General features: G+C 41.3%; 3 protein-coding genes across 4 annotated transcripts in view; 2 read left to right on the forward strand and 1 right to left on the reverse strand.

Annotated features, from left to right (window-relative positions):
* Positions 1 to 888: 888 nt before the first annotated feature.
* On the reverse strand, positions 889 to 2,369 carry snrpf (small nuclear ribonucleoprotein polypeptide F). The gene is made up of 4 exons (XM_079470575.1): positions 2,216 to 2,369; positions 1,740 to 1,865; positions 1,221 to 1,285; positions 889 to 1,128 (listed from the first exon to the last, which is right to left on the reverse strand). The coding sequence occupies exons 1-4, from the start codon at positions 2,216 to 2,218 to the stop codon at positions 1,062 to 1,064; spliced, it is 261 nt and encodes an 86-aa protein (XP_079326701.1). The 5' UTR covers positions 2,219 to 2,369; the 3' UTR covers positions 889 to 1,061.
* A 1,115-nt stretch (positions 2,370 to 3,484) lies between these two features.
* ntn4 (netrin 4) lies at positions 3,485 to 13,907 on the forward strand. Its single transcript, XM_079464186.1, is given in 11 exon segments — positions 3,485 to 3,711; positions 3,713 to 3,875; positions 4,262 to 4,737; positions 4,943 to 5,212; positions 6,461 to 6,587; positions 10,572 to 10,757; positions 11,553 to 11,742; positions 12,209 to 12,285; positions 12,450 to 12,518; positions 12,615 to 12,788; positions 13,486 to 13,907. Coding segments are annotated over 11 exon segments (1,947 nt in total). The 5' UTR covers positions 3,485 to 3,633; the 3' UTR covers positions 13,623 to 13,907.
* A 604-nt stretch (positions 13,908 to 14,511) lies between these two features.
* dock11 (dedicator of cytokinesis 11) overlaps positions 14,512 to 23,407 on the forward strand; it is a 55,452-nt gene continuing 46,556 nt past the window's right edge. For both annotated transcript variants that reach the window (XM_079461558.1, XM_079461559.1), the window contains exons 1-5: positions 14,512 to 14,704; positions 20,186 to 20,302; positions 21,206 to 21,295; positions 21,415 to 21,497; positions 21,584 to 21,644. In XM_079461558.1, the coding sequence (XP_079317684.1) occupies positions 14,603 to 14,704; positions 20,186 to 20,302; positions 21,206 to 21,295; positions 21,415 to 21,497; positions 21,584 to 21,644 (453 nt within the window). In that variant the 5' untranslated portion in view covers positions 14,512 to 14,602. The remainder of the gene's footprint in view (positions 14,705 to 20,185; positions 20,303 to 21,205; positions 21,296 to 21,414; positions 21,498 to 21,583; positions 21,645 to 23,407) is intronic.

Below are 23,407 nucleotides of genomic sequence, written 5' to 3' on the forward strand. Positions count from 1 at the left end.
TTTCTAATGATCCTTAAAGGAGTCATATGACACGGCTAAACAAATATTTTCGTTTGTTATAGATGAAATGCAACGTGTAAACACCATTATTTTTCACATACTGTGCATGTTTGTGTTTCTGCTTTGCTCCTCCTCTCTGAAGAATGCAGATTGTGTACAAATCTCATCGTTCTGAAAAGCGATGTGTTCTCTGATTGTCCAGTTACCCAGTTAGTAGCGATTGGTCAAATTACTGCAAGTGTGTGACGCAAATGTAACACCTCTTACCATACCACGTTCCAAAGCAATTGTACTGCACACCTTACGTGCGTATACATTTTGGCGGTCTTAATCAAATCATACCACAAACTGACGTAGATTTGTGGGGGTGTGGTTACACAAGGCGCATCAGGCAGGTCTGGGTGAGCATTCTCTTTTAGACAGAATGCATATTTTGTTCCGATACTATAATTTTAGCAATTCTACGCATCTAATACATACATAGGCAACTTTTAACACACCAAAGACACAGAAAAACACATATTTACACCATATGACCCCTTTAAATCATTATAAAAAAGTTAGTTCCAGTACTCGATTCTGATTGGTCATAAAACATAGCCATGTCCACTTCACATAACAATTCTGTACATCGCTACACACTTTTAGCAACGTGAACAAAACATTCAGTTTCTGTTTACAGTCGATCAGGGACTCTTCTTTTCAGCATTGAAGTAATTTTACATCATGAAAGTTGCACCGATACATATTTTTAAGCTTTAATATTTGTATTGCGTGGTAACCGTTTTATAAAAGCATTTATTCAGGGGTATTCATATACCCCTATGTGCAACACTAAAACACCCTGACCCTGAATATTAGGAAAAGGAAAAAGGCATGACAAAAACATACAAACTGCACAATTTATTAGTCATTGTGCCACCAATAACTTTTACAGTGTAAAAAATAACAAAACTAACAATTTAACAAGGAAAAGGTATGACTCTCACATAAAACTGAGACGACAAAATGCTAACTGAGCAATGCAACTTCCAATCCTGACAAAGAAACTAGTCCATTCTTTATTCTCTCATCTCTCCATCTTCTTCCTCTTCTTCTACTCCTCTAATGTATAAAACATTATTGCATCTGAAAAAAACCAAACAAAAGAATCAGGTTAATTTCAACAAAGAATTTCCTGACGTAAGTGTCATAATATTGAGGTCCAGTCTAAAACTCACCTGATGAGCACCTCACCGAGGTGACCTGCTAAAGCTCCATCCACGTACTCCTCTGTGTTGGCCAGCTATATACAGCACAGACAGATCAATTAAAATGGAATCATTTGGCAAACCCAATAAAATGATTTTCACGGCTTTGCTTCATATATGGTATAGACAGTTGGAGAAATTCACTGGGGGACTCTATGGGAACTTGTTTTATATTTCCAACAGATGCAGAAAATGCTTCATATTTATATAATGTTATTAATGTGTGAAAAAGGCAATTTCATGGATAAGAGTTGAAATCCTCTACCCCAGTACATAAACACAACAAGGTAAAACAATGTGAAGTAATCTCAATTATTTAGCATTTGTGGGTTTTTTCAAACTGAACCCTTTACGGTGTTGGTGTTTCAATTCAGCAAGACCCCTCACAACCGTCATGAGAACAGAAAATTATGTTTACATCTATTATTTCGCATGCAGATAAGCATAAGCGATGAATCCACGTAACGTGTATTATAGTCTGACACTTGCCTGCATGTTCATGTATCCGTCTACTGATACCAAATAGCCCTTGTACTCCATACCCCACTTCAGCTTCACCATCACGGGTTTACCCGTGAGACCGTTCAGAAAGGGCTTGGGGTTCAGCGGCAAACTCTGTAGAACAGACACAAATTGTACTTAGTTTAGTGCCGAGTTGAACAATGCGTCTAATGCAATAGATGCTAAAACCTAGCACGCTGCGTACTTAAACCACGAGTAATACTATTGTACGTGCTTTAAGGTAGTGTAGAGAGTAAGTTACCGCGGCCCGTTAGGATAAAAAAAACAACCACAGGAACGAAGACAAACTAACGTAGGAATCCGCTAAACAGAAACAACGACCAGTTTACGTTCCACATGCTAATATGCCAGCCGCATTTTACAGCTCAGTGATGAATGAAATCTATCGCACTCAAACACCATCTCGAATTTGAATATTATATACGTGATCTTTATAAACTTACCATATCTAGACTGTTAAAGTGATACTTTAGAAGACAAAAATTGTGTTTTTTCAAATAGCACAGGCTACAACCGAATACTCGCACGCCTTGCCGCGAAAGAGGAAAGTACAGCGAGTGCACGGGGGGAGGGAACAGAGTGCGTTTCCCCACAGCGCTCTCTAGAGTAGTGGCATGCAATAGCACCTTTTAAGTTTATCATTGGGCGCTTATGGGAAAATGAATACATTTCAAATGTGTAAAGAAATAAATTTTTATGTTGCTATATAAAATAAAGAAAGGTTAACGTTGCCATGTTTAAACCAGAATATTCTGGTCAGTTTATCTAAGCGTCAGATTGGGTATTTGTGTTCGTGCATGAATCAAAGCTTAGAAAAAATGCCACAAAACCCAGACGGATTAAAGCGGAAATCTTTTGCAGATCCGCATTCCAGAAGAATATTTTTTCATAATTTCCGAAAATTCCTGGTCTTTCATCCTCCACATTCCTCTTTAACACTCCACACACTGTTCTGTTTTCAGTAAATATATGGACATTATCTTCCTTTTTTGTCCGTGTAATGGATGCAGTCGAAATCTAACACATATAGCTATACGAAGACGTTTTTATTGCACAGCAAATTCCCCCAAGTCAATTTTTATGATAATTGAACCATGTGCGCAAAAAAATGAATAAATGAATAAATAAAGAGATTTCTGTTTTCCCCCGATAGAATAATGTTGAAGTAGGTAAGTGTTTAAAAAGTAAAGTACAAGTGAATAGGCAACATCTTTCCTAGGTGTCCTGACAATAGGATGTAATCGATGTATTAACATAACAGGTAAAAAACTCAAGATTTTGAATTTCTCCACTAACAAAGAGCCACAATTCATAATCCACAGCAAAAAATATTCCTCAATGAACAACATTTAAGACTTTTTTATTTTTAGTCTTGCAATAAAAATTCAATTCGTAGTTATTTAAAAAGCGTTCAAAGTTGGATAGAATTCATTACAGCTCAATCTTATATACAAGAAAACAATCGTATCACAGAACCGAAGTCAACAGTTACATTCTCAACATGTTTGTGTGTGTCATGTGAAAGTGCGAGTGCGAGAGTGTGCGCGCATCCTGCAAGTGTTGATCTGACGTTGAGTGACTCATGCCTGGCAAGAATGCTCCATTAAACTGGAGAAAATGTTGGGACAGGGGGCGTGGCTTACGTTCTTCAAAGGTGCTGTCACTCACGGCAGCTCAGATTCGAGCGCAGATGAAGAGCGACACGCACCGGCCCACGAGACGCGATAAAGATCAACGCACCTGTGCGCTTGGACCGCTGACCGCTCGGGGTGATTCCGTATTATGCCTATGTGAAGTTTCACACCAATGGCCCTGCCGCGCAAATTTACTCTCGCTTTTCCGGTGAATAGTTTCTGTTTGTATGGAGGCAGATCAGCTCAGCGTTTGCGCACCTGGCCAACCCACGCCAATGAAGTCGTGCTACTACATGCATTCTGAAAGGCTCTGGAGAGGAATCGGATTCTCCTGCTTATTGTGGATTTAAACCCCCCGGGGGCTTGATACGTGTAATTTGTGTCATTTCCCAGCTGGATATGGAACTGACAGGGAGATGCGTGTTCTTCGCAGCGCTCGTGATCAGCGTCCCTCACCCTGCGCGTTCAGGTCAGTGTCTCGTCTTGCGCTCCACGCATGTAAATGAATCCCCGCTTCGGTGCACCACATGTACGATCAAAACATGCTCTTAACTCATGATCTCGGATGACCTAAACCAGAGAATGAGAGATTAAGGATGCTTTCACTATGCAAACCAAATATAAGCTTTGCATATACATACACACCCAAAACACTTTAGTTTACAGCCTACTGTAAATCGATGCCCCAGAACATAAAACATTTAAGTTCAATTTAATAATGTATCAGTTTCAATTACATTGGGCGCTCTCAGAACTACATTTTTTTATAATGTTTGCCACACTAACTCGTCCCAATTTTCATAATTTTTGTTTGAAATGGAACAGCACCCGTAAAGTGTTTCTTATATGTGCCAGGATGCGAGAATCGGGTGTGTAATCCACGCATGGGAAATTTGGCAGTCGGCCGTCCTGTATGGACCATCTCGCAGTGTGGCTTAAAATCTCAGGAGCGGTATTGTCACTACACTATGGACAGATGTGTGCCACATTGCGAGGTGTGTGATGCTTCAGTGACACACCTTGCACACCCACCTGCCCACATGACAGACTCACCCTTCAAACAGCCGCCAACCTGGTGGCAGTCTGCACAGGGCAGTAGCGTAGAAACTCTACAGCTGGACCTGGAGGTAGAATTCTATTTCACTCACCTCATTATCATATTTCGATCGCCACGCCCTGGTGCCATGGCAATAGAGCGCTCGCAGGACTTTGGACACTCATGGAGTGCTCTTGGGCTGTATGCACGCAACTGTAGTGAAGTGTTCAACCTGGAGGATGGACATAGGTGTACTGAGAAATATTCCACAGCTTTACCTTGCAGCAATGGAGAGGTGAGAAGTGCGTCCACAACCTCACACAGTAACAGAAGACATGCATGTGTGTGTGTTGTTTAATATGTTGGTTCTTTTGACTACTGGACTTATTTGAAAGAGGTTGTTTATAAATTACAATCCAGAATTCATTAAACTTTAGAATAAAATCAGTTTGTGAGTATCGGAAATTGTGAGTAAATTATGTTTATCTGTGTATGTGCAGGTTATTTACCGTGCCTTGTCACCCTGGGAAAAACTGGATCCGTACAGCATTACTGCTCAAGCCCACCTCAGCATCACTAACATACGGGTGCGTCTACTTCAACCACAGTCCTGCCCCTGCCAACATAAACTCCCTGATGCCAACTTTGCCTCTGCCCACTATGCCATCTATGACCTAATATTAAAAGGAGGCTGTTTGTGCCATGGGCATGCAGATCACTGCGTTCCTGCAGGTGACCAAAATATAAAACATCTTCCCAACAAACACATGGTAAGTGTATGTATATATAATGCATTATCATTCTGTGGAAGCTTAAATGTATATATCTACAGTATGTATGTACTGTATATTTAAATTTCCTGTTTTGATTGTAAAATCTAAATCAGTTAAAGAGAAAGTGACAAAGTTAGACAAAAATGGCAAACCTGGCAACTTAACATAAACAATTCATGGGTAATTGCATAGTAATTAAGATAGTTATTACAATTTTGTGTGGTTGATGGTTATCTACATTCCCAGAACACAGGTTTCTCGTACGGTTACATAAACAGTTTCCCATCTCTAATTTTCACTTCTTCGCTGTTCTCTCACTCACTCTCTTTGTTCTAGATTATATAAAGGACGTGTTTGCTGTTCGTTTGGCTGTGTCTCTGCAGAGAGATTACAGTTAAACCTGACTCAGATAGTAAATGAAACATGAAAAGACAAGAACCGGAAAAAGGAATGGAGGGAGAATTGCAGATAACAAGAGTCAGGACAAAAAAGCTCAAAGTCCTAATGGAGTTGTTGTTGTTTGCCCGCTGCGATCAGACAATTGCAATTAGTGTCACCCGCTCAAATGCACACAAATCAACTCATTGCCCTCTTATCAAAGGTCAGACCGTTTGATCTAACAGCCCAGACATAATAGACACCGCGTGCCATCTGGCATGCATGCACACACACATACCTGCAGATATGCAAATAAACATGGTTGCATTGACAGGACTGGACAGTCACAATGGGACGCATGCTCACACGCAACCCTTGTGTGCCCCCGCAGGAATGTTTTGGTTAGCTGGGAGTGTGTGTGTCTGAGTGCGTTTCCTCCCATGTTATGATGATAAACATGTGAAAGTGTTTCAAATGCCAACTGGATGAAACATTGCCAGCTATAACACCCCCCCCACCCCCACCCTATTTTGAAGCACTCAATGAAGCACTCACAGCACTTTATAGGTTTTTCAAATCACCTCACCATTTTTGGTCACTTATGAGAGTGTCAAGTATTTTATGGAAACTCACAATAGGCCGGATTTCGGATGCAGAGTCTTTGATATCAAGGAAAAGTATTAAGTAAATATGGGCGTTGTGTTTGTAAAACTGAATGTAAACTATATGGTAAAAAATTTGGCAGCATGGATATTGAAGCTGGATAAGAATTGTCTAGGTTATCTTCTGCTTTTCCTGTTGACTGAGGTGTTCGCCTAATGGTTTGGTCTAAGTTGTGTTTTCTTCATTTCTGGGCCTCTGCTGCAGGTCCACGGTAAATGTGTTTGTCGACATCACACTGCAGGAGATCATTGTGAACGGTGTGATAGGCTCTACAACGACAGACCATGGCAACCAGCTAATGGTTTAACTGGAGAAGCTCACCAATGCGTTAGTAAGTTCTTTCCTACTCAGTTCTGCTTCTGCACTATTTTGAGGTCTAAAGGTTTGGTCAAATCATTAACAATAGATACAGAGCGACACAAGGAGGCAGTTTCCCACAATAGAAAGTCAATGGAGAGGGTTGGATTGTTTTGGACTACCATCGGGTGTCTGTGACATGAATAAACAAATGATGCGTTTAAAAACAACTTTGGATTGGCTGTGTGTCCGCGAATGAAACCCATTTATGGCAGTTTAAACAGTCACTAATATGTGATGGTACCTCTTAAGTGGTCAAGTAAAACACCTCGCCTGACATGCATCCTATGCTTATTTTGTCACATTTAGCATCATAAATAGTTTGAATTAGTCCAGGTTGGTTGTCCAAACCATTGCAGTCTATCTGCCTTTCCGGTTTTCTTCCCATGTAGAAGTGATGTTTGTCTTAGTTCCTTAGTAGCGCGGTCACAATATCAGATTTAACCGTGTCCAAAAGAATTCACGATAATATTGTAAAAATATGTTTTTGAGTCAAATTCATCTTTCGTTTTGTTTATGCATGAATGTAGAGAAGCAGAGAGAGAGAGAAAGAGTTTGTAACACATTGTAACCAAAACCGGTTCTTTCAAAACGGGTGCTGAATTATCTTACAATATGATTAAAATAAACACAATATTTACATTTATTCATTTGGCAGACGCTTTTATCCAAAGCGACTTACAAGTAGTTTTTTGTCACAGTGGCACATTACTGCAGAGCAATCAGGGGTAAGGTGCCTTGCTCAAGGGCTCTTCAGTCATGACCTGCTTGCACTGAGATTTGAACCGGCAACCTTCTGCTCTAACCATTAGGCCACAGCTGTAAAAAAAGTAAAATAAATTTCAGAATTTAACTTTTAAAAGTGTGTGGTTAGGTAAAACGATCATTTTTGTTTCATTCTGCGACCTTCTAACAGCATGTCTCTCAAATTGCGAATACAAATATTGTTGACATTTGCATTTATTTTCGGAAAACGAGACCTGGAGAAACAAGTCAAAATAACGTCTCGGTTACGTATGTAACCTCTGTTCCCTGATGGAGGGAACGAGACGTTGTGTCGAACCGACAGATGGGGTTCGCCCTTGAGAACCAATCATCTTCTGACTATTTTGAAAAGGCCAATAAAATGCAATTTTTGGCGAATGCAATTTGCATGCCGGGCTCCGCCCCCGGATGGGTTAAGCCTCCTCGCGCCCCTGAGGAACCTGCTGATCAGGTCATGCTGCCCTAGAGGTTTTCCAGCAACTGGCTCGTGATGAGCGGCGATAGCGGCTACATACATTTTCAGTGTGGAAGGGGAGAGATTACTCTCCAACCTCTCCTGCAGGAAGGACAGCACGTGCCTGACCGAGCAATTCCGTGGGTCTTCTCTGCGAGAAGAACACCAAGACGAGAAGAGGCGCCACTTAAAGGCGTACAGCCGCCTTGTGGCAGGTGCCCTAGCATGAGTGATGGTCTCCACCACCGCGGGGGGTAGACCACTCAGGATCTCCCCGTCCCATCCAGGAGCCAGACGTGGAGGTTCCAGAGGTCTGGTCTCGGGTGCCACAACGTGCCCTTCCCCTGCGAGAGAAGGTCCTTCGTCAGTGGAACTGGCCAGGGGGGAGTTGTCGTCAGAGCATTAGCTCTGAGGACCAAGTCCGGTTGGGCCAGTAAGGCGCAACTAGAATCACTTGATGCTCCTCTTCCCTGATCTTGCACAGGACCTGTGCAATGAGGCTCACTGGGGGGAAGGCGTACTTCCGCTTGTCCCGTGGCCAGCTGTGTGCTAGAGCATCCGTGCCGAGGGGGCCCTCCGACAAGGAGTACCATAGCGTGCAATGGGTGTTGTCCAGGGAGGCCAACAGGTCCACCTTTGCCCGCCCGAACTGACCCCAAATAAGCTGGACTCCACCTGCTGACTCCACAAGAGGAGGCGTCGAGCAAGTTGCGTTAACTGCCGTGAGCGAATGCCACCCTGATGGTTGATATACGCTACGGCAGTTGTGCTGCCTGATCGGACCAGTACGTGCTGGCCCTGCACGAGGGACCGTAGTCCCTTCAGTGCAAGCAGAACAGCTAGCAACTCCAGGCAGTTGATATGCCGGCACAGGTGGGCCCCCGTCCAGTGGCCCGACACTGCGTGCCCTTTGCACACCGCACCCCAACCCTGTAGGGAGGCGTTGGTCGTTACCATGACGTGCCTCTGGACCTGCCCCAGGGGGACGCCAGTCCGTAAGAAGGTCATTGATGACCACGGGGTTAGGATACGACGGCAGAGAGGCGTAATGACAATCCTGGCGAATTGGACAGAGTAGCCGAGACGGATCGTATTCTCCAGCCACCTTGACGGTCTCGTGAGTGCTAACCAGGCTCAAGACTGCGACAGGGGCACTAGAGGAAAGATCTGCTTCACCGACCTTGCGAAGGGTGGTTCGCTGGCTAGCGGTGCCGGCCGCACCTCGGGGGTGTGCTGGCTCCGCTGACTTACCTGCGTGGCAGCATGAAGAGCTTGTCCAGCAGCGTTGTAGGATTTAGACACCAGTGGTGCCAAAACCCTACACGGCTTAGACGGGAGTCTAGCTCGAGACCTCCACGTGGCCGCCGTCTGCGGGCACAGGTGCACCGCAACTGCACGTTCCACCTGGGGGACATCGACATAGCCTCTAGCTGCCCCACCATCGAGGGAAGAGAGGGCGACAGAGTCAGCTTGACGGGAGCGAGACGAAAAGGTGGCGCTCCAGGCTTTGCAGATCTCCTCAAGGACCTCGGGAAAAAATGGCACAGGGGCCGTGCACGGCTTGGAGTAGCGCTCAGACCCGATGTACCAATTATCCAGCCGTGAGCGATGGGGCGTGGGCAGTGCGGTGCACTGCAGCCCGATGCTTGCGGCGGCCCGAGAGAGCATGGCTGACATCTCAACGTCTGCCTTTTCCTGAGCTCTATCTCCTGGAGGAGACGGCTCGAAGGAATCGTCAGGGTCGGATGCCAGTAGGTCGCCCTCCGATGCTGCGAGGGACATCTCATCATCGTCACGCATCGTGTCCGATTGCGTGACGGAGGAGTAAGACGGTGTGGTACTGCCTTCCCGGGAACGGCCAGACGAGCGAGACGGGGCGTGAACGGTCCGCGAGCCATCGGCTGACGGATTGACGCTCACGGTAATCCCCATGCCACCCAAGCTGCTCGCCACCGCTGACGGCAGGGCCGTGGCCACTGCGGTCGCAAAGCGGGAAGCAGACGAGGTGGTGGCTGGCTCTCTCGAGAGCGCAGCCACCCGTGACCGCAACGTCTCTATAGTCATCCGCCCGCAGTGCGGGCAGGATGACTCCACGAAAGCTGCCTCAGCGTGTTGGATGCCCAAACACCTGATGCAGATATCGTGTCCGTCCCCCTCCTTGATGAGGGAACCGCAACCACGAGAGCAGCGGGACTTGCCACGCTGAAGAATTTTGCTCTTTTAGAAATCATCTCTTTCTCGAACACCTCTGGAACTGCTGAAACGCTGGGGGGGATGATCACTGGAAGGGACAATCCGCTGCACCACGTCAAGATATCAGCTTCGTTAGTCATTCGATGCTAAGGCTCCGAAGAACAAAAGGTGAATGAATGAGCACGCCAGCTCCCATTTTATACCCGGATATCCGGGGGCGGAGCCCGGCATGCAAATTTCATTCGCCAATGTCATTGGCCTTTTCAAAATAGTCAGAAGATGATTGGTTCTCAAGGGCGAACCCCATCTGTCGGTTCGACACAACGTCGAGAGGCCGACAGAAAGGGAACACAAAGATGCTCTGTATTTTTTCAGACCTCAAATACCGCAAAGAAAAGTTTTTATTCAATAGCAAAAGGTGTGATTTTGTTGAAATTCAACAGACACTGGACTGGAATGGCCACGATACATCTAGAAATGCTAAATAAATGAAAATACAGCAACTTGCTGGTCACACTGGTAATAATGGCTTATTTTGTTGTGCAGAGTGCAAGTGTAATGGACATGCAGAGAGCTGTCACTTTGATGAAACAGTATGGCTGCGCTCTGGCCAAAGGAGTGGCGGAGTATGTGACTGTCTTCACAACACCGGTGGACGCCACTGCCAACATTGCAAGAGCAGCTTTTACAGAGACCCAGGGCGACCCCCGACTGACCCGGATTCGTGCACACGTAAGACAGAATGAAACACACGCTCACACGTTTCTCACTTGCTCACATGAGGATATTTTGACACTTTTATGCGTATATGAATAATATTTCTATGACCAAACAGCTACTGTATTATGAGCGGCACTTTTGGCTACAGTGTTCATGGTTGTACTTATTGTGAGCCATAAAGGTTTGTGTGAATTCATGTGTTTCTGTCTTGGACTAAGATGAAAGCCATTCAATCTCAGATTTTGAAAAGCTGCTTAAAATGGTATGTGGGGTATCTGTGTTCCGCCCTTTTATGCTTCCGTTCCTGAACTTTTCATCGTTCCCCCTACATGATGTGAATGCGTGTGTATAAATGTTGAAGAATCTGTTTGTTTGTGCAGCTTGGCCTAGATGATGTAAAAATTCAGGAACTCACCATATTTGCGAACATGTCCAATGCTGTATCACACACACACACACACACACACATTGAAGGGATGTTTTGTATTGAATGTTGTTCCTGCTCGGAATGCTAATGGTTCTCATGACAGGTCAGAACTTGCATAAGAACACTGATGGCTGTGTGTGCGAATACGTTCACATTGCGTATGTGAAAATGTGTGTGGGGGCCAGACAGATTAATCAAATGATGACAGCAGTCTTGCAGTAACTTTGTACATAAAGCATGAGTCTGGTCAGTGCTTGTTCCAATGTATGTGATGACAAACAATTTGTATATGGGGATGTTAAGTGGCAAGAAATTGACAAGATGCAATTGAGGCTCCAAACAAACTGTATTTGTGTGTGTTTGTTTTCCCAAAATTTTAGCTTGTATGTGTAACCGACTTGGTTCCACATACTGTAACCCTGATAATGGAGACTGTGTCTGTAAGCCAGGCGTGGCTGGGCCGCACTGTGACCATTGCAGGATGGGATACTGGGGCTTGGATGAATATGGCTGTAAACCCTGCCAGTGTGCCAGTGACTGTGAATCTTTCACAGGAGACTGCTTGAATAGGTGATTATCAAACCTTTGCTATATAACGCTACACTACCGGTCAAAAGTTCTGACTGAAAGGTTTCTCATTATTTAAAAACACTTTTGATCAGAAGGTTTATGCTTCAATGTCTGAAATTTGTTTAGTTGACAAAGATATTATTTTGCAAACATACACGTTTTTTCATGACAAAAATAGTTTTGAAATGCATGACTTTGACTGAATAAATGACGAAAGAACGACCAATAAATGCACAGAATAGATGGCTCCACCTTTAATATTGTTTAAAAAGTATCTCAGGACATCAAGAAACTGCTTGATAAAATGACAAGAAATAATTTCTGCATATTCTAGTCAGAAGGAGACTACACTGAAGATGATAAAATATATCATGCTTTAATACATTTGTTAGTTTTTTTAGTTACAACATAATTCCCATAAATTCATGTTGTGTTTCTATGTTTGTGTGTGACCTTGTGAGTTTAGGTCTGAATCAGATTTCAACAGCAGAGAAAATCATTTGTTTCAAACAGAAGAGCTTTTCTCTGCCCTCAGTCATCCAGGTATGACATGAAAATATGAAGTCTGCTTTCATGAAAAGTGTATTGTCTTGTCTGGGTAAGAGGCATGTGCTGTTGTAATGTCATAGCTGTTTTTAAGGTATCGTAGCAACAGAAAGAAACTGACAGCAAATACTTTAATTGCTGGGTTTTTCTTATCTTGACAGACAAATGCGTATGCAAACAGCAAGCCCTTGGAAACAGCAAATCATTCTGCAAAATGAAAAAAGCTTATGGTATGTAAAAGTGGTCCAGAATACATTTGCTGCGTGCACTCAATATACTTTGATACGTTCCCATCAATATGTGTGTTTGTGTAATTGTGTGTGTAGCGGTAAAGGTGCGAGTGCTGGGTGCTCACGACAAGGGCTCTCACGCTGAGGTGGATGTTCAGGTTCTGAAGGTGTTGTGGGATAAATTGAGCATCAGTCTCTCCCCTGGAAATGTCACTCTTTATCCGGAGTCCTGGACATTACGAGGCTGCACCTGCCCTGTACTCTACCCCGGTCAGCAATAGCTTTCATTGTTTTACACGATACTGAGCTTACTACAGTTAAGCCTATAGCAAAACAAATTAAGACATTATATATTATCCCCCCTCACACACATACACAGAATATAATTATTATGTATTGCATGTTACACACTGTAAAAAAACTGTTATTTAACAGAATGTTTTTTTACGTAAATTTACAGTGTGCAGTTCCCACACGAAGTAGTTTTTTGTTTCTCAGATTCCTGGTTGTGGTTAAAAGAGTTTGAGGAATGAATGTAAACACGATAATGAAGCAAACAAACAATGGGTGGGCCAGAGTTTTGTGAATGAATGCCTTGTAAATTCTGTGGAAATCTGCAAAGCTTTCTTAGGATTTCCATGATGGCAGATTCTTTTCTATGGTTTTATGCCAAATCAGACATAGTCATGATAAAAGTAGTTTTACTGCTTTATTTTGCCAAATATTAGTGAACGTGTGTGGCCTTTACAGTTGACAGAAGCTGCCATCATGAAAATCCTAAGAAAGCTCTGCCGATTTCCACAGAAATGAAACAAATTAATTTATTTGTATGCACATTTATTAAAAATCTTCAATGTAAAATACTGTATCTAGTAATACAAGATTTTTTGTTAGGATGCCCTGCATTAGTCGATACATGGTTGACTCAAGTGAAATGTTCTAATCGACTGTTTTTATCATGCTGTAGGGATGGAATATCTTGTTATTGGACATGAGGATGTGAAAAAAGGTCGTCTAATGGTCAATATGAAGAGTCTGGTGAAGCCATGGAGACCCAGTCTGAGTCGAAAAGTCCATCAGCTTTTCAAAACCAAATGTAGCTAAGAGAGAGAGAGAGGGTCAAACAAATGACATTTACATGTATGCTTTTGGCAGACGCTTTTATCCAAAGCAACTTATATTGCATTACACTTACACATTTGTTCCTAAGTATGTGCAATCCCTGGGATCGAACCCGTGACTTTGGCGTTGCTAACGCCTTGCTCTAACCACTGAGCACCAGGAAAGATGTGTTCAAAAAATAAGTCCAACAAATGTCAAAATTTATTAGAATAAGTCCAACCTTTTGATTAATGCATGTTATAAAACCAGCTGTGTCTGAATGCTGAATGTGCGTGTTCTTTTCAGCTGGTAGGTGAATACAAGCAGTGTACATTATGTAGGCCTATAATGTATATATATATATATATATATATATACACATGATATAAATATATACGTTTTGTGTAGTTGTTTTCTAAACAATTTTAACCCTGTATATAGCATGCACTTTGTACAAAAAAGAACATGACACGGTTATGTGAAAAATATGTGTTTCTTTTTTATTTAACATTTAGTTTTAGCTATTTGTATTTATGATTAAATATGAATGATCTAAAATTATTAAATTATATTTAAATACCGACCAAGACCACACGAGGTCAGTGTACGACCATATTTCTGGTGGAAAACCATCTTTAAACATACGTTGGGAAGATGTACTACTGAGAAAACGAACAGACAACAGTTAAGCTTAAGGAATATCCTTAAAATGTGAAATCGTTAAAATACAGAAAGTCGTTTTTACATCGTTGCTTCTTGACAGCATTTAAATCAAATCAAATAAAAAAAGACAATCACCCATTCGGAGAGCAGGTTTCTTCAATATTAGGCAACCTCTCGCGATGGGCGGGGCTTACTGTGGTCCAAGTGACCCCTCCCTGCCTGCATCCGCACATCTGTCAGACTCACGCATAAGCGTGCCGCGATGTCGCTTTCCGCAATGAGCACGTATAAAGAATTTCCGTCAAACTAACCGGGAAAACATGTCTGAAGTGCGAAAATTCACAAAGCGGTTGAGCAGACCGGGAACGGCTGCGGAGCTCAGACAAAGTGTATCAGAGGCAGTGAGGACGTCCATTGCTGTGGTAAGTAACTTAAGATCGTCCCATCTCTCTCTCTCTCTCTCTCTCTCTCTCTCTCTCTCTCTCTCTCTCTCTCTCTCTCTCTCTCTCTCTCTCTCTCTCTCTCTCTCTCTCTCTCTCTCTCTCTCTCTCTCTCTCTCTCTGGAAGCTTACATTAAGGTTGTGTCTCAAAATGGAATGTAGGCTACTACCTATCTAGACAGCATTGTGCCGGATCGCACGCGCGTTCACGCTGTCAAAGTAGGAAGCTCATGAGATTTTTTTCACTCCGCACAAAGGCTTTATATAGGCATCCGGGAATATGTTTTCAGCGTTTGTTTTATTATTTACAAATCCATAATTTCCTTTGCATCACCTGTCAGACCGGTTACACCGACACACCTGCAACATCTGTCACACATCACCACATCACTGATAAACCAAATGCACTGAATAAAATAGGTAATGTAGGATCGATCATGACTGTGTCCTAATACATGATATTGACATTGTTCTGTAGCTCCTGTAAGCACCACATGGTGCATCCTTATGCCTTTGTGTAAGGAGACATGTCCATGAGCCCATGCCGTGTTCTCTTCCCTTACAACCATAGAAAAGAGCAGCAATGAATGAATGAGCACAGACAAATAAGCAGCTGTGGGCAAGGAGGCAAGATTGATGTAACATTTAAGCAAGGACATTATAATTGTGGTTTGTCATTATGAGACTACGATTCTATTTCGACGTCATAAGTATATAGGCCCATTTTGTGCTTTTGATCAATTGTCAGTGGTTTCCAGGGAGACAGACAACAAGCAGCACTCTATGGAGATTGCAAAGCAGATCCGTGTTTCCCGCAGGCTGCTCAGCTTCACTTCCTGTGTCCTCCGTATGTTATGAATGAAGTATTTGTCTCATATTTCTGATCTGTTCCTATTACACACACTTTGTATTTGCTTAACGAAATCTTATGATATGTTTCTGCGGAACAGATCCAGATTTTATATATTGACGTTTTCGATACGACGTTTTTACTACAGATCTTTTTAAACCATTTTATTCACTCGGGGTGTGGTGTTATATCAGAACCACCGTGGGTGGAATCATGGTCCACTTAGGCTACTCATGTGACCGTATGATTATGCATTTTCATTTTTCATCATGACAACATACATTGCTGATCATCGATAAATGTGATGATGCATCCAGTACCTTATTCAAATTTACTTCAACTAAATGTATTTATTTTTCAGTTGTAGATTTAAAGAAACAAAATAAGCCTTTAACAACTGCTCGATAACTGGATCTGTGTCCACAAAGTAATAAATAGACTGAAGTCACACAGTTTGTCACATTCATTCTTCCATTTTGCGTTCTAGCATACGGAAATAACATGACTGAAAGCAGCGCCAACGCCCCTTTGGCTTATGAGAGGCCAGTATCTTGTTCACATTTCCTTTAACCTCAACCTGTAGTTTAATGGTGTGTGATTCGTCTTTATTTTCTCTCTCTGTCGCTAGCACTGTCGACGTCGTTTTGACTGACATACACTGCGGTTCTTGCTCAGAGAGGCTGTTGAGTTATTTTCGATCGCAGGAAACTGGTTCTTCACGTTGCTTGGAGTGATATTTCACTTAAAAATTTAACTTCGGTGACCATGTACTCACCAACATCTTGTTACAAACCTTTCTTTTGCATAACGTAGGAAGAATATCTGACTCTCGCATTGTATTAAAAATGCAGCATCCACATTTTTCAAAGAGCGCTTTTCCACCATCATGCCAAACCGTTCTAAGCACAGTCTGAAACTATTACAGTTATGTTTCCACGTGAGCCTGGTTCGACACGGCATGGGTACAAACTTTCTTTTTGGCTAGGAATTGTCGGCACGGTTGTCTAACCATGCTAATGTGTGCAGAGGCGTTATAGCTCAATCTCTTGCGTTACCAAGGCAGCGCGTGACACGTTGTGTTTGTGCATTCTAAACATTTCCGCCATCTGCCCTGCTGATATGAAATACGTACCGGCTGGCATGAATCGGCACGGAGTGGAACCATTAAACAACGAGAACGATTCGGCGCGATGGTGGAAAAGTGCTCAAAATGTCTTATCTTGTGTTGTAATAAAGAGAGAAAAGCAAAAGTTTGCATAGTGGATTAATGATGACTGAAATATTTTAAATGAACTATACCTTTAAAGGGATAGTTCACCCAAAAAGGAAAATTCTGTCATGATTTACTCACCTTCGAGTTGTTCCAAACTTGTATACATTTCTTTGTTGGGTAGAAACACAGAGAAAGATATTTGGAAGAATGCTTGTTACCAAGCAGTTCTTGGACCCCATTGACTACCACAGTAAGAGAAATGACAATGGTAGTCAAAAATGCCCCAGAACTGTTTGCTGTCTTACATTCCTAAAAAAATCTTATTTTGGATTCAATAGAACCCCAAAAAGTATGAAGTAATTTTTCCTACTATCAATGGGGTCCAAGAACTGTTTGGTTACAAGCTTTCTTCCAAAAATCTTTCCCGGTGTTCATCAGAACAAAAATATTTATACAGTAGAGTAAAGCACAGGATCCTTGGGTGAACTATCCCTTTAACTCATAAGATTTGAATGCCTAGAATGAATAGGGATGGACCTGACATGAGGACGTTAAAAAGGGCAAGATCATGACAATGCAGGCACAAGCGAACAAAATGAAGCTCTTTACTCTTGCAGTGAAGCCTGAACTGGCTGTGGTTTTGCTTCACTGTGCCACATGACAGGAAGTTGCTGCTGAAATTTTTGTTGCTAAGCCATGGTTTGAGAGATGAGGCATTTATGTGTATTGTGAGAGATTGTTTTGATGTTTTCAGATGTTGTAGCTTCTTTGGCTTTATGTGGGCCACAATCTCATTGATGTCACGTAAAAGATTTTAGGTGACGTTTAAGGTTTCCTTTCTGGGTAAATGCATGCATTAATAAGGGCTAGTTCGCCCAAAAAGTCATAATTTATTCAACCTGGTGGTTTCAGACCTGTGTAAATGTCTTATTTTAAGACATTATATTTAATTACATTACATTATTTTAAGATATTTTAAAGAATTAAGGAAAACAAACAATTCTGTGGCAAATTTGACTACCATCTAGTTTCTAATAATACTAGTCAATGGTATCCCAGACCTGAAAATTGCTAACATTCTTATAAATATCTTTCTCATTTATACAGGTATGAAAATACATGAGGGTGATGGAGTAAATGATGACAGAATTTCCTTTTTGGGTGAACTATCACTTTAAAGTCGCCATTATCACTATGCCATATTACCATTTTACGTAGATGCAAAAAAAAGGACATTCCAACAATGAGAGCTTTTATATTAAATGTTTATATTTAACAAAAATGAAAACAGATTGAAGATCTGCAGATCTTTATATTTGAATGGTGTGTTTCCCTGCAAGTACAATATTAAAACTTCTTTAATGTTTTAAAACGTATTGACTCGTTTTCTTATGTAATTTCAAAGCATTTCCTGCTGCAAGGATCAAAAAGAATTAGTTATAAATTGCTTGAAATTTTCATTTTTTATTCCTTTGATTTCAGTTGAAATATCCACAAAGACCTCAGGGATTATAAATTCAAGCCTCACTGATCCTGTCACCTGCTTTAAAACTGAGAAACAATAGGCAGCTTTATGCAGTCCTGAACTTTAGACATAATTTATCTTACCGGAATGAGGCTGTATAATTCAGATGGTTGCATGACACTGTCACTCTCCATCTACAGTATATATCTCTAGCTAAACAAGACGGGTCGTTTGATTTGTTTTCATTTGGCGCTGTGCAACATGGGCCTGATCAGGGCTGAAACACAATAAGTATGTTTATTATTAGGTAAGTTTATTGAAATCACTTATCATGCCAGGTTCATATTCAGTTTAATCTTATCACTGCCTACATTTTATGTTCCTTCTGTGAAAAACTTTCCCTTCTGAGCGAGCACAATAGATGAAGATCACCATGACACAAGCGTGACGGCTCAGAGTCAGATGTGTGTGTAAGCTGTATCACATGATTCACTTTTAGTTTTAGAGATGTTTACTGAAAGTTCTGAATTCGACTCTGAAAACAGAAATATTACTTATCGGACCAAAGACACGCAAACCGAATATTTCTGATTATAAACTGCAAGTTGATGGATATACTGTTACTCCAACAAATACAGTAAAAGATCTAGGCGTTATATTAGACAGCAATCTGTCATTTCGAAAATCACATCTCAAATGTCACAAGAACAGCCTTTTTCCACCTTAGAAATGTTGCCAAATTACGAAATGCTCTATGTGTTGCTGACGCGCAGAAGCTTATTCATGCATTTGTGACCTCAAGACTTGACTACTGTAATGCACTACTTAGTGGTTGTCCTGCATCATTAATAAACATACTACAGTTAGTTCAGAATGCAGCTGCTAGAGTTCTAACCAGGTCCAGAAAATACCATCACATAACCCCAATTTTATCAACCCTTCACTGGCTACCCATTAAGTACTGTATTGACTTAAAAGTTATTTTAATCACGTATAAAGCCTTAAAGGGTTTAGCCACTACCTACCTAACAGAGCTTCTATCACACTACAACCCATCACGCTCTCTAAGATCTCAAGGGTAAGATCTCAAACTCAGGACTTTTGATAACACCTAGAATAACTAAATCCACCAAAGGGGGTCGAGCTTTCTCATACGTAGCACCTTAACTCTAGAATAGCCTTCCTGATATTATTCGAGGATTAGACACGCTCGCCCAATTTAAATCTGAATTTAAAAGCCCTTGTGTAATTATAAAGCTTCTGTAGCTCATACAAAATGTGCAAGGTTGCTTTGAGCAAATGTACTAAAATGTGTACATGTGGAAATTTATAATAGTGTATAACAACAGGGTCCGAGGTCTGTAACTAGATGGTTGAGCTGAAAGAGGGAGGTGGCGACCTGACATGTGTCCCCACTACACAACAAAACTGCAACTGCAATTTGCTATTAGAATATTAAGATAATATTAAATATATCATCTTCATCTTTTATTTATTTATTTGTATATTTAGCCCAGTTGTACAAGCACTGTCGAGCTTGTAGAGATGCAGCGGTAGTGCCAGAGGAAAACTGGTTCCCCTGGCTGGGCCTGGTTTTGGGTTCCTCGCCACTGTTGTTCGCCGGGGGGATGCTGAAATCAGCTTTAGAATTTTGTACTTGTTAATATTATTTTTAAATGTAACTTTTTGTGTAAATTATTATTACCCCATATAGGAATTGATAGTCTGCATAATATATTACCTGTGTTTCTCTTCATTTAAAATTGTAAAAAGCGCGTCACGCGATATAAATAAATAGCTACAATTCAGATTACCCCAAAACAATAACAGGCTGTGTATTTCTGTAACAGCAATATGAATGGGACAGACATTCTATCCATAAACAGCATAGGTGTGCTTTAGGAAGCCATCTCATTATGCGTTGTATGTGTGCAGGAGCAGCCGAAGATCATCGAGCCACTGGACTATGAAAATGTGGTGTTCCAGAGGAAAGCTCAAATCCACAGTGATCCACAGAGAGACCTGCTGCTGTGGCCAGCTGATGATGTATCAGTAAGTAATGCACAAACATTTTTCTGAAATATACACTTTTGCAAAATGTTCTTGTACACGCGGACCCAACCTTTTTACCAGGCTACATTCTGAATTGTGGATAAGCAATCGGAGGACATAAAATACTGCAATAATTTTTTTAACAAGTGCTATATAAACAACACCTTATTTGTGGCTCCTGGAGCATAGTGAACATAAAGTGGTTACAGCAAAATGCTGATTAAAAGTCATGTGACAGGAAGTAGCCTGGTGACTCTTCATTTGACTGAGAATGGGTGACTGATTTCACAAATACTTTCACAAACTGGTCTGAATTTGTAAAGGAATTTACAACTCTCTAAGGGAGTACGTTTTAATAATGTAGGAATTATAATAGAGATCTTTCACTTTTAAATAGATTTTCTTAATCGCATGAAAAGAAAGTTACTAATAATAAACACAAAAAATAGCAAAGAAATAAAACATTTAGGGTTAGACTCAAATAAGGGTGTACAGTATTTTTTTATATATTAGTTAATTTATAGCTAACATGAACTGACGGTGAACAATACTTCAACAATAGTTTTAATTTCAGTTCATGTTCCGTTAGAACTTTTAAAATCAAAAGTTGTATCATATGTTAATGCATGATGACATGAACAACTCTATTTTCACTAACATGAACTAACAATATTGTTTTAAGCATGTATTCATATTGGTAAATGTTAAGCATGTATTCATATTTATTAATGTTTTCTTATATTAAAACATGATTACTTACTGTAAACCGTTACAATTAAAGATGTATTTGTCACTGTTTGATTGTATTTAGTAGTTTTTGTACAATGCATTTATTATGTAAACCTGTGAGATTTGAGGTCTTGATACAAAACATAACACAGGATTGATTGCAATATATTGTAGGAGTGCCAGATTGAACGTCAAAGGAGAACCATCATTTCTTCAGTTCCTCAAAATGCAGAAAACGAAGCTGAAAGCCTTTTCGCCAGAGAGGTAAAGACTACACTGAACTTTTCACTGCCAAAACAAAGCTAAGCCCACAGCTTTCCAAACTAATAAGATATCATATTTTCCAGTGTTTATCACTAAGCAGTACTTTCATTCCTTGGCAGTGCATTAAGATGGACAAAACTGACTGGCACGTCATCAACTATAATTACGAGGCTTACTCGGGAGATTTCCGGATGCTGCCCTGGTATGTTGTAGTTTGCAAATTATTTGCCAAGGGTTTCACAGTCCTATTTCCAAAATATGGTGTCCGATACTTTTTCTCCATTGCAGTAAAGGGATGAAGACAGAGAAGCTTCCAAGCCAAGTGTTTGAGGTGGATGAGGGAGAGGAGGTAAAAGCTTTTTAATATTTGATCGTGGAAATCTGTTGTGTAGGAAAACATGATGTCCGCTTATTTGCGCAATATGTGAAGCAGCCCTTACGGATGTGATGGATAATGTTTGAAATATTCTGCTCTTCTGAAAACAGTACGAATGTTAGTTATGGGGGCTTCTGTGAGGTAATAATCAGATGTTGAGGTAAAGACCAGACAGCCAGAAGAAAGGCCCATTACATGCAACCTGACCCTTGTGTTCTATTGATAGCCACATACTGAAATGTCCTCCAGATTAAGATAAAATTAGATGAAAGGAGTTTGCTGCTCTGCCCCGCATGTGTTTGTGTGTGTGCAGTAGGTTGAATGTGTGCGTCTAAACTAGGGCTGTCACGATATCATATGTATACTACACAATTATAAAGGCCAGAAGAATTCACGATAATAATATAATTGTGATATCTATGAAGATAACAATCCTTTATTCGCCTATTATTGAGATGTTTTATTTGGCCAATCCAATAAATCATTCTCATAGAGAGGCGGAGAAAAAGATTGTAGCCATTTTGGTTTTCAAGGCAAAACTACCACGTGTGAGACAGATATTTTAATGTGTAGTGTCACGGTTGTGTGGACAGAACCCAAGCGCAGGCAGCAGAGTTAAATAACAAAACTTTATTTAAACAAAGACCCTCGATGGGGAAAACATTAACTAAAACAAGACTGTAAACTAAAACTTTCCACAAGGGGAACAAAACAACAGGGTAATAAGAATAATAAATAAACTAGAAGTCCACAAACTTAGAACAGGAACAAGATAATCCATAAACAGGTACAATCCAACAAGGTGCCTTCAACAGGGATGACGATAACATATAATGACAATGAACCGACAAGGGACAGAGGGAAAACTGGGGCTTGATAAAGGGAAACACTAACAAGGACTGATGACACAGGGAGAGTGGCCACAGGTGACAAGGATGAAACACTAAGGGAAAGCTAACAGGAGGATTGCACGAGGCAGGTGAGGGGACTGAAACACTAAGGGAAAGATGGATCAGGGCTGGAGACAAGACTAACACTAATGGACCGCTAACCGGGGAAACAAGGGGGCGGGACTAATGGACGCGACACTGGAGAGAGAGCATGGCTTCTTAAACCAAAACAATGCTCTTTCTCCACACAAAACACATGGGACTGACATGATCCTGCCACAAGACTCGAAAACCAAGACAAGGAGAGGCAGGATCATGACAGTGTAGTATTACAAAATATGCATAATCACAGTTATCGACATATGTTACAACGCATCCAGTCTAGACCATTCCACTTCAAGTTCATTAGTTAAATTACATGCAAAAATGACACAAAAGTGAATGCTGGATATCCACAAGAGCATCTTTAGGGTTAGGGAGACCACTGACAAACCTAAATACCACCAACAGTAAACTCATTGTATAAGTTGAGTAGGAACGTTGTGTAGTAAGTCATACGTTTAGCATTACCTTTCAGTCATGTACTGTATATGTTGGCTTTAATACATGCCTGACATGCAGTTAAATCAATTATCTGAGTACAAGACTAGAGGACAAGGTGCAAGCAATGGATCAGTCTCAAAGGGGCTGTTAAACGCAGAGAGGAATGAGAAATGTCGGAAGAAAGAGGGAAGAAGGGCATTTGGACAATTATATTACAGTGGAGAGCAGGAGAAAGGCACATTCATAATAGCGGACAGGCCAATTCAATTAGATCAGACATGCAGGTCTCCCCACACACACGTA

Source organism: Barbatula barbatula (genome assembly GCF_947034865.1).
Source record: "Barbatula barbatula genome assembly, chromosome: 1".
Taxonomy (NCBI): Eukaryota; Metazoa; Chordata; class Actinopteri; order Cypriniformes; family Nemacheilidae; genus Barbatula; species Barbatula barbatula.

Coding starts and splice junctions, on each gene's coding strand:
- snrpf (XM_079470575.1), bottom strand. Junction 1,286..1,739: donor ACGGATACATGAACATGCAG/GCAAGTGTCAGA, acceptor TGCTGTATATAG/CTGGCCAACACAGAGGAGTA. Junction 1,129..1,220: donor CTCGGTGAGGTGCTCATCAG/GTGAGTTTTAGA, acceptor GGTTTTTTTCAG/ATGCAATAATGTTTTATACA.